The 12,198-nt window shown below is 40.1% G+C and overlaps 1 protein-coding gene across 10 annotated transcripts in view; it reads right to left on the reverse strand.

Annotated features, from left to right (window-relative positions):
* PHF20 (PHD finger protein 20) overlaps positions 1-12,198 on the reverse strand; it is a 190,130-nt gene that overhangs the window by 35,430 nt on the left and 142,502 nt on the right. For 8 of the 10 annotated variants that reach the window (XM_073310018.1, XM_073310016.1, XM_073310010.1 and 5 more), the window contains 2 exons: positions 8,432-8,596; positions 838-1,013 (listed from right to left, as the gene is read on the reverse strand). In XM_073310018.1, coding sequence (XP_073166119.1) covers positions 838-1,013; positions 8,432-8,596 — 341 coding nt within the window. The remainder of the gene's footprint in view (positions 1-837; positions 1,014-8,431; positions 8,597-12,198) is intronic. The other 2 variants (XM_073310015.1, XM_073310012.1) reach the window with 1 other exon arrangement.

Raw genomic sequence — 12,198 nt, forward strand, 5'->3', positions numbered from 1 at the left:
AAACTTAGAATGTGCAGATTATTACATAATGCATCAAGAATTTCAGGACCCACCTGCACCCAAAAGAGCAGGTTTAATTTTTTAAAATAGACCACCATCAGATTTTTTCCTGCCCCAATGTTAAAAAATATTTTTAGAGGATTTTACTAAGGCATTTAATAATATCCCTCATGTAAACTGAGTCAAGCACTAACTCGCTGTACTTGTTCATCCTTTTGACTGGGCCAAGTATGGTGAATGTATATTGTGATGAGGCAGGGCTTTTAAAATGAGCAGATAAATAGCTTCTGAGCATGCTCAGAAGCTTGAGGAAGGTTTCAAACCAGTTTCAACATTTTAATTTTAATATATTAACCTAGCAAAGACACTATCTTCAAAGAGAACTATGTCCATGACAAGTTAAAAACTTCAACCATTTTTGCTGTAGCTCTGTTTTTTTTTTTTTAAAGTGTTTTTGTAAAGAAGTAGGAACAATGTTTCCCCCCTCCCATTCACCCTTAATTCAAAAGTAACTGGAGATTTTACTCAAACTTTCAAAAAGGCAACATTAATGGTGATGGTCCTAATGAACTTACATGGAACAAGAATTTCTGAGGTGAGCTACCAAAATATAATTTGTTCACCTGCTACCATGGAACAGTTGCTTGCCCCTGCTAAACTAATTTTTTTTTTTTTTTTTTTCTTTTTTGAGATGTCAGGGCAGAGCAATGATACATTTTGTAAGGGATCCACTCTCACATATTCCTACGTAGATTCTTCCACCGTTGGGCTTCAGATGACATCCTTTCCTGTATTTACATTTACTTCACTGCACATCCACAGTCTACAATCATATACCTGAATCATAAAGTCATTTTCTTCTTCCACTTCACAAATGCACCGAACAATCCCAAAGTCACTGTCTTCTTCATCGAATTCCTCATCGGGGTTAGTGGTTACGTCAATGTCCTGACTGCAGTCATCATCACTCCAAAGCAAACTATCTGTAGATGACTCACTCAAGGTATCTTCCTCTGTGTCAAAAAGTTAAATTGAATAAATCTGTCAGAGTGATTACAGGAAAAAGCCAAATGGGGTGGCCATTCTAAATTACTGTATATCTGGGGATACGCACTGCAGGCAATATAAAATATGTCAAAGCATCTGTGTTTAAAGTAACAGTACAGTATGCAGGGGTGAGGGATAGCTCAGTGGTTTGAGTATTAGCCTGCTTAGCCAAGGGTTGTGAGTTCAGTCCTCGAGGGGGCCATTTAGGGATCTGGGGCAAAAATTGGGGGATTGCCCCTGCTTTGAGCAGGGGGTTAGACTAGATGACCTCTTGAGGTCCCCTCCAACCCTGATATTCTATGAGTAGTAGGCTTAGAACGTGTTGAATTTGTATATTATTAGTTAGCAAAATCATATCTGCTAATTAATAGCTACTCCAAAATACCTTTTGCCTTATCAAAACCTTCAGAATTCGTTAAGATTTTAGTTCCCAAAATATATCTGAAAGTGTCTCAAAACAAAAACAAAGTCACAAGATTCCTTTCCCACTAAGTGAGACCTGTTCCTACTTCTGTAGAAAAAGCAGAAGTGAGAACCACAATCTGGAAGAAAAGTATATTTGTTTCTGGAATGAGGAGTTCACATCTCTGAGATGGCCAATTCCATCCAGACAACTAACAAAAGTTTGTGTCTTCAAGGTCTGAATTTATTGAAACCGGGACGGATTTTGTGATGCTATTCCCAGCTAGATGTAGGAGTATCTAGAGGAACAAAAATTTATCTTCTTTGAGGCCAAAGATTTTTTTTCCCTGTCACGTGTTGTTTTAAAATCCACTGAAGTTCCTGTGGCAACACCTAAAAATTTAATAAGCTCTTTATCAATAACTCAATATTTACAGAGTTGTAACTGCTTTGATAATAGGAGATCAGTTACACATTTCAAAGCCACACCCTGTAGAAGGAGACAGTGCTGTAGAACATTGCACCACTGGGAGTCACTACCTGCCCAAAAGACACGTCTCCCAAGAACGGTCACTGTACTGCACAGTGACGGGGTACATACAGCATGCATCCCTACCACGCAGTTGCGCTGCTGTATCGCTTTAGTGAAGATACTCCTACACTGATAGGAAAGCTTCTCCTGTCAACATAGTTAAGGTATGGTATAACTACGTTGCTCAGAGGGATAGATTTTTCACATCCCTGAGTTACATAGTTATACAGATATAGGTCTGTAGTGCAGACCTAGTCCCAGTCCCCACACAGGGAATCAAGGAGTGGAAGGAAAGCTTTGAACTCGCTCTTTCTTGTGCATCAATACAAGTTTGTCAGAAGGTGGAGATGGATGGCAGGAGGGGAAATCACTTGATTGTTATCTGTTAGGTTCACTCCCTCTGGGGCACCTGGCATTGGCCACTGTTGGTAGACAGGATACTGGGCTGGATGGACCTTTGGTCTGACCCAGTATGGCCATTCTTATGTTAAGTTGGGAACAAACCGAGCTCTTCATACATATTCAATATCAGAAACAATGTTGATTTGTTTTAAGTTTATAATGAATTAAAAAAATGCTAGGGTTAAGGCTGCCCAAGCAAACTTAACTCTGCCCTCTTTTGCATATAGTTTATAATTACATTAAAACATACTATTTAAACAAATACAATGAAACCAATACTGTACAGCCCCAGATATATGACATGTTGTAATTTCTTCATTTATTTTATAGGGCTGTCAATTAATCAGTTAGCTCATGCGAATAACTAAAAAAAATTAATCAAATCGCAGTTTTAATCGCACTGTTAAACAGAATACAAACTGAAATTTATTAAATATTTTTGGATGTATTTCTACATTTTAAAATATATTGTTTTCAATTACAACAGAATACAAAGTGTACAGTGTTCACTTTATATGTAAAAAAAATTAAACAGATTTTTCAATTCACCTCATACAAGTACTGTAGTGCAATCTCTTTGTTGAGACAGTGCAACGTACAGATGTAGATTTTTTTTTGTTACATATCTGCATTCAAACAAAACAATGTGCCTACAAGTCCACTCAGTCCTACTTCTTGTTCATACAATCACTAATACAAACAAGTTTGTTTACATTTACAGGAGATAATGATGCCTTCTTATTTACAATGTCACCTGAAAGTGAGAACAGGCGTTTGCATGGCATTTTTGTAGCAGGCATTGCAGGGTATATGCGTACCAGATATGCCTTTCATATGCCCCTTCATGCTTTGGCCACCATTCCAGAGGACATGCTTCCATTCTGATGATGCTAAATGTGTTAATTAAATTTGTGATTGAACTCCTTGGGGGAGAACTGTATGTCTCCTGCTCTGTTCTACCCACGTTCTATCACATATTTCATGTTTAGCAGGCTCAGATGATGAGCCAGCACACGTTGTTTGTTTTAAGAACACTTTCATTTCAGATTTGACTAAATGCAAAGAAGGTACCAATGTGATATTTCTAAAGATAGCTGCAGCACTTGACCCAAGGTTTAAGAATCTGAAGTGCCTTCCAAAATCAGAGAGGGAAGACATGTGGAGCATGCTTTCAGAAGTCTTAAAAGAGCAACACTCCGATGCGGAAACTACAGAGCCTGAACCACCAAAAAAGAAAATCAACCTTTTGCTGGTGGCATCTAACTCAGATGATGAAAATGAACATGCGTCTGTCCGCAAGGCTTTGGATCATTAATGAGCAGAACCCGTCATCAGCATGGACTCATGTCCTCTGGAATGGTGGTTGAAGCATGAAGGGACACATGAATCTTTAGCGTATCTGGCACATAAATATCTTGCAACATCAGCTACAACAGTGCCATACAAACACCTGTTCTCACTTTCTGGTGACATTGTAAACAAGAAACGGGCAGCATTATCTTCTGCAAATGTAAACAAACTTGTCTGTCTGAGCAATTGGCTGAACAAGAAGTAGGACTGATTTGACTTGTAGGCTGTGAAGTTTTACATTGTTTTATTTTTTAATGGAGTTTTTTTTGGTACATAATTGTACATTTATACGTTCAACTGTCACGATAAAGAGATTGCACTACAGTACTTGTATAAGAAGAAGGCAGCATTATCTCCTGTAAATGTAAACAAACTTGTTTGTCTTAGTGATTGCCTGAACAAGTAGTAAGACTGAGTGTACTTGTAGGCATATTGTTTTGTTTGAGTGCAGATATGTAACAAAAAACAAAACAATCTACATTTGTAAATTGCACTTTCACAACAAAGAGATTGCACTACAGTACTTGTACTGAAAATACTACTTCTTTTGTTTTTTACAGTGCAAATATTTGTAATAAAAATATAAAGTGAGCAGTGTACACTTAGTATTGTGTTGAAATTGAAATCAATATATTTGAAAAGGTAGAAAAATCCAAAAATATTTAAATAAATGGTATTGCATTATTAACAGCACAATTAATCACTCGATTAATTGCAATTAATTTCTTTAATCATTTGACAGCCCTACTATTTTACTTACACTAAAATGTTTGTCAGAATGGTCCAACATCTTTAATTGACATTGATTTGTTTCTTCTCTCATTTAAGTATTCGAGTAACTTTTGTGTAGTATACATTTTTCTATTCAACCATCAGCACAAACTTTTAGATACAACTTGGGACTGAGGCAGTTAACTATAAAAGATAACTGCCAATTTAGGAAGCCTATACATGTTCAGTAAGGATAAGTGCAGGGTCCTGCACTTAGGACAGAAGAACCCAATGCACAGCTACAGACTAGGGACCGAATGGCTAGGCAGCAGTTCTGCGGAAAAGGACCTAGGGGTGACAGTGGACGAGAAGCTGGATATGAGTCAGCAGTGTGCCCTTGTTGCCAAGAAGACCAATGGCATTTTGGGATGTATAAGTAGGGGCATAGCGAGCAGATCGAGGGACGTGATCGTTCCCCTCTATTCGACATTGGTGAGGCCTCATAGTATCATAGAATATCAGGGTTGGAAGCGACCCCAGAAGGTCATCTAGTCCAACTCATCTGGAGTACTGTGTCCAGTTTTGGGCCCCACACTTCAAGAAGGATGTGGATAAATTGGAGAGAGTCCAGCGAAGGGCAACAAAAATGATTAGGGGACTGGAACACATGAGTTATGAGGAGAGGCTGAGGGAGCTGGGATTGTTTAGCCTGCAGAAGAGAAGAATGAGGGGGGATTTGATAGCTGCTTTCAACTACCTGAAAGGGGGTTCCAAAGAGGATGGCTCTAGATTGTTCTCAATGGTAGCAGATGACAGAACGAGGAGTAATGGTCTCAAGTTGCAGTGGGGGAGGTTTAGATTGGATATTAGGAAAAACTTTTTCACTAAGAGGGTGGTGAAACACTGGAATGCGTTACCTAGGGAGGTGGTAGAATTTCCTTCCTTAGAGGTTTTTAAGGTCAGGCTTGACAAAGCCCTGGCTGGGATGATTTAACTGGGAATTGGTCCTGCTTTGAGCAGGGGGTTGGACTAGATGACCTACTGGGGTCCCTTCCAACCCTGATATTCTATGATTCTATGTCACCAAATTGTCACTATTCCTTCATGTGTTTTTCTAAATAAATTGTAGGTTGTGTAAGTATGACTTTTATGGACTGTCTGGCACATATGAAGAGCATGTATTATCATAAGCTGCTATACTTGTGCATCTACAGTTGCAAAGAAAGTATAATGCATCATATTGTTTGAGAAACAGTAGGTCATCAGGCAACTGAAGACAAACACAAAAGGGCAGAGTCAGAATTGTGCATCTAATCTTTATAATTCACCCCCCCCTTTTTTTTAAAGTAATTAATCACACATCCTTTATGTTTACAACATGAATTTCCTGGACTTTTTTTTGGGGGGGGGGAGAAGGGCTAGGTGGGGTATTTTTTTTTTTTAATGGGAAAAAAAGATGGAAAACTGAAGGAGCTTCACTCTTCAGGACTTCTGAATTGTGCTGGCTGGCAAAAAATTGTAAATAGCTTGTATAAATTCTACGATATGGAACTCTCTGGCAAGGACTCAGACCTACATAATATTGTGCACTTTGTCCCCAATCTAGCAAAGGACTTCAGCAAGTGCTCAATTTTAAGCATGTGAGCAGTACCCAAGACAGCAACAGAATGCCATGTATCACACACACACACCCCTTGGGAATACTGCAGATGAGGGGTTCCCTTCCGCACTCATCAGGAGTTAGGAAGCTAAGCAAGGAACCTAAAACAAGGTTTTTAAAGGAATTTAGGGACATGGCTACCACTGATTTCAAATATTGGGGATGTTTATTTTACTACCTCTCCTCATATTCAAAAATGATTGAAATGTTTTTGCTCAAAATTTCCAAAAACGAAGAGTTGCTTTTGAGCAGAAACCAAATCTGGCCTTCAGCCTGAAACTTCAAAGTTCTGGAAAGATACGAGTTATCGAAATGAGATTTAATGAGTAAACTGTTACACAACCTTAATAAAGTGGCCACTGCTGCTCTGTTATTTCCTGATATATCAGTAAGCTATTACCTTGCTAATTACTTTGAGTTATCCTCCTAACTGATTTTTGTCAGACACACATATGTAGAGTGGTGTATCTGGAGTTATTCTCAACCCACTCCCAGATTCATCACTCTTTATATATTTATCTTTTTTACTTCCAGCTCTTCCTAAGAACTTGTGAAAGCCAAAACTTTGTGGCTGTTTTTGAGGCTAGAGAGAAGAAAATGCTTCAACTCCATTTTTTGTTTGATGGTTAGTATTCTATACTTTGTCTAGTGCTTGTCTAGGTAGACAGTTATATTTAGAATAAGGAATGAAGGCTATGGCTACACTACAGCTTAAGTCGGCGTACGTTATGTTGCTCAGGGGTGTGAATTAGCCACTCCCAAGCAACCTAACTTATGCAACTAGCGCTGGTGTGGATGGTGCTATGTCAGCAGGAGAGCTTCTCACACTGACACAGCTACCGCTGCTCACTGGGAGTGGATCAATTAAGTCGAAGGGACAGCTCTTTCCCCCATTTGTTTAGAGTGGCTACACCGAGAGATTATAGTGGAGCAGCTGTGCTGTTGTAAGATCTCTAGTGTAGCCAGAGCCGAAATCACACACACCTGAGCAACACAGTTAAGCCAACCTAATCCTTGGTGTAGACAGTTCTAGCCTGATAGAAGAATTCTTCCCTCAACCTAGCTACCACCTCCCCCAGGGAGAGGGATTACTTACACCCACAGGAGAACTCTCCCATCAGTGTAGGTACCGCCTCCACTGAAGCGCTGCTGCAGCATGTCAAGCATAGGCAAGCCCTGAATCAAAGTGAAGGCAGTACTTTCATAGAGGAACTGGCAGTGAATATTTTAGTTGGTGGAACTGGGCATTTGATTCTAGACCAAGAACACATGGAAAGCTGAGTAAGGCATTAATGCTGCACTCGACTCATTAAGACAACATTTTAATTCATCAAAAGAACTCAATTCAGTCAATTCTATTACTAACTAGGCCTCATGACACTTTGTGAAAGACATCAACACACACTAATAGCTCCCTTTAATATCACGGGATTAATCTTCAGATATCAAACACGAGGACACAAACATTTAAATTAAAAAGGAAAACTTTGCAATCACCTGCTGGTACATGTTCTAAGAAACTTAGCAAATGACTATTTATTATTAATTTTAAATTTTGCTCCCCTTATGAGATATAGCGGACACTATTTTCTAGAAATCTCCAGTCTCAGGCACATGAAATGCATGTGTATACCAGTTGAGGAATACGCATAGGGACAAGTACTTGAAGAACCACCATGATTTACAACCATCTATGAACACCTTCTACTGATGTACTTATAGCACATACGACTCTGTATACCACATATTTATAAACATCTATCAATCATTTATTAGCTTTATGAGCTACGTATAAATAGAAACTTAATAGAATGTATTTACCAAAGGCTACTTCTGCTGTAAACCACATACTGTGTTATGAAAAAAAAACAAAAGGTGACCAGGAGAGATTGAGAGACAGCTGAGTATACACTCAATAGTAGCAACATACTTTGCTATGTTGCTGCTAAGTGGCTGCTGCTGTTAAGGGTAGCGTCAACCATTCACAATAGGAAAAGTGTTCCCAGGGGAAATGCTGCTCATAAGCGGCGACTGCTCTTAGAAGGGGTTGCTGCAGACAAGCGTCTACTGTACTTTAAAAGAACCATTATGGAGTGAAACTGAAAAAAAGCCAAGCAGCAGCGTGTAACCTAGGCAAGTAAATTGGGTTTAGCTTCTTCAGGATGGCAGGGATGTGTAAACAAAACACACCTGAACTGTATAAATGAATTTGCACCACTAATGCTGCTTAAATCCATCTGCCATGACACACTACACATTTCCCTTTTACTTACATTTACTACTACTTACACACGAAGCTATCAAGCCACAAATGATATCCATCTTACCATTTACTTTCACTCTGTCTCTATGGTGCCCAGAATCAGAGACATTTAACGGTGTACTTAGGTGGGGATAAGATCTATTTGAAGAATTATATCTTGTGGTGATGAGTGATTTTGGGGGGGAAAGCTCCTGGGAAATGTCAATGTTTTCTCCACTGCCAGGGTATTCTGTAAAATTATAAATATGTTAGTACTGGGGAAAAAAACAAAAAACACTAACGTTGGGATCTATAAGTTGGGCATTTAGAAATACTAACAGCATTACTGTCCTGTCCTCCTGGAGTGGAACAATGGTGGCTTCCAGGGTGGAGGGCAGGCAAAAGGGGGGTGGAGAGGTAGCCTTTGGACTCTGCCTGATGTATAGGAGGGGAGACTACTTAAAGATGTTATTGCATGGGCTCTGATGCCAACTAAAGATTAAAGGGACACTGGACACTTTACACGTAGTTATTTAAAAAATGAGTGAAAACTAGTTTCAGATACTACAACTACACAGACTTTTTGATCCTTTTCTGGTTTTAATAATTAACATCTTACACACACCCTTTATAACAATCCTTCAGTTCCTCTCTGCCTCCAGAAACCTCTTTTTTAAGCTGGGCTCCAAAGCAGAGGAGAAGAAGGGTCATTGCGGGTCTGTAAAAACAAACAAGACCTGAGGAAACCCAAAACCCAGCAAATAACTGACAGAAAATAGCCCAAGGCTACAAAAGTTAAATCAATACTACGTTCAGCTATCTAAACCACTTAATTTTTACTTGTGTTATGGTATGCCTAGAGGTCCCAACTGAGATAAGACCACCACTGTGCTAGGCATTGTACAGACACATTAGGTACGTGTACACTGTGATAAAAAACCCACGGCAGCAAGTCTGGGTTAGCTAACTCAGGTGTGCAGGGCTCAGGCTGCAGGGCTATAAAATTTCAGGACAGATGTTTGTTTGGGCTCAGGATAAAGCTCGGGCTATGAGATCCCATGAACGGGGAGGGTCTCAGAGTCCAGGCTTCAGCCGCAAATTCACACCGCAATTTTAAAACCCCACAACCCGAGCCCCATGAGCTCAAGTCAGCTGACCCAAGCCAGCCATGGCTGTGCTGCGGGTCTTTTACTGCAGTGCAGATGTACCCATAGAGACAATCCCTGACCCTGCAAGAGCTTACAGGTCTAAATAGACAAGACCTGCTCTAACCACCAGACCATGCTATATGCTATAGTACATATACACACTATGTATTATATGAAAACGAAAGCAATATAGAGAAGGAGAAGTTCTGTGGCTGGACAGACAGGAACAGAGTAGTGATGGGTTTATACACTCAATCCACGGAATGTTGGGGAGACTGCGCACACATTCCAACTGACAGCTATTGCTCAAAAAGATGATCTGCGACTGCATGACTAGGCTGTGAGTCCTACAGTAGACTTCTTTGTAGGAATGTTGAAGAAGAAATGAAAAAACAAAAACAAAAAAACACTGCCCCCCCAAGAATTTGAGATTACTGGGAACAAAGGAAGGTAAAAAAAACATTAAGGCAAGTGTGATTTTGGTGGTTGACTGTGTTCCTGCAAAAATTTATTCCGAATATTTGTGATAAGATGGTTTTGTGATTAGAGATCACTGTTATCTTTGATTGCTTCCATACAGTTTGTGCTGTTTAAAGAAAGTCTATGCGCTATTTAATTAAGACCGTCATGAATGAAGGAGAGAAAGAAAGCTGCATTTGAGAGAATATATCCAGAATAAACATAATATCAGGGGTCAGTTTAGGGTGGTTCAGCAAGCCAGTACTTCTCCCAAGTGGATATGTTTGAGCTTCAGAATCAAAGCTTTTTATTAATAAAAAGTTACTAGCCCTTATGGTTGTGAAGAAAACATTCAAAATGTCAACTGGATATAAACTAATGCAGTGACATCTGCCTGAGACTGAAGACAGCCTGAAAAGACTGGTTACTTACCCTACAGTAATTGGTTCTTGAATATGTTGTAAACAGCATGGATCCCACCATTGCACATGTGCCTCAGGCATGCACAATCAGATTCTTTTGAAAAGCAGTGCTCACTGGGGCGGTGCATGCACCTGTTTCTCCTCATGCTCCTGTGTGATGGACGAACAGGCGAAAAATATGCAACTCCCCCTTAGTTCCCGCACAACATGAAGCCCTACTAACAGAGTATTCTGAAAGGGAAGGTCCCGGGATCCACACTGACATCATCATCTTGAAGAACCAAAGTTACTGCTGAGTAAATAATCTTTCTTCTTTGAGTATGTGTCACTGTGGATTCCATTATATGTGACTGGCAAGGCATATCCTTTCTGGATGGTGGGATAGTGAGTATAAGCGGCATCAGTCCCACAAGGACTGCAGTACTGCTATCCTGAATTTAGCATCTGCCCTGGCAGCTACATCCAATGGATAATGCTTGACAAAAGTTTGTGGGTTCCTCCATATCTATATTCTATATGCCTTCTATATTTCAGAAATTGGCTCATTTCTGAAAGAGTGAGCACAGATGTTTAGTGGGAGAGGTACATCAGCTAATTGGTATCACAGTGAGACACACTTATCCATTTAGATATTCTTTGTGATGAGCTGGACTGGCCTTTGGAAATGTCCAATGTATGCCCCTTCATCTCTCCTGATGAAGTGGGGTTTTTCGGAAAACAGACAGGTGGACCAATTCAAGTGGAATTCCAGACCAACCACCCTGAGATGAACGTGGGGTGATAAGTTTCAGCACTACCATGTCCCTCTGAAATATCATGTAAGGAGGGTCAGCCATAAATTCTTAATTCAGAGTACATGCCATTTTATAATAAATTCCAGTTTAAGAGGGTCAGGACAAATTTGACTTTGCCCCGCCCAATGACTAGATAATGGCCATCAGCTATTTCTTTTTTTTCATTTTGACACCTTCACAGTCAAAGCTGCATCTTTGAGTCTTCACAACATAATACCCCACATGATTTTTGCGGTCTTGCCAAGTGCTGCTAAAAATGGTGATAACATCAATATAAGCACATGCAAAATCTTGTAGCCTATGTAACACCTGGTTAACAAGCGTCTCTGAACTGCGTCTTCTGAAGTGATTAGTCCAAACAGTAACACTTTGAATTCATAAAAACCCAAATCAATTATGAAGGCAGGTTTTTCCTGTGCCTCATTGTCTATGGGATTTGCCAGTATCCTCTGGTAAGATGTAAAGTGCTCAGGAATTTAGCAACTGCCAGCACGTCATCAGTCCTGAACATAAAATAAGGATCAAGTACTGAGACACTATTTTCTATAGCCAACACAATCTTATAGAACCCTCCTTTTTGGTGGACCATAACAAGAATATGTTACTCACCTTACAATAACTTGAGTTCTTCAGGATGGATAGGGATGGTGTCCCTAGCCTGTTTGCCAGAAATTGGGAATGGGCGACAGGGGATGGATCACTTGATGATGATCTATTCTGTTCATTCCCTCTGGGGCACCTGGCATTGGCTACTGTCAGAAAACAGGATACTGGGCTAGATGGACCTTTGGTCTGACCAGCATGGCCTTTTTGTGTTCAAGATGTCTTGTCCCTATGGGTGCTCCACCACAGGATGTGCACATGCTCAGGAGCTCTCAATTGGAAACTGAAAAATACTGTCCACAGGCCCACACCTGTGCAGAGTAGCACGTCATGCTTCAAACGAGGGCATAGAAGAGGTGTCATGTCTGGAAGTAGATAAGATGGCACAATGCTTGGCAAAGGCATGTATAGAAGATCCATGAAGCA

This window comes from Lepidochelys kempii, chromosome 13 (assembly GCF_965140265.1).
Source record: "Lepidochelys kempii isolate rLepKem1 chromosome 13, rLepKem1.hap2, whole genome shotgun sequence".
Taxonomy (NCBI): domain Eukaryota; kingdom Metazoa; phylum Chordata; order Testudines; family Cheloniidae; genus Lepidochelys; species Lepidochelys kempii.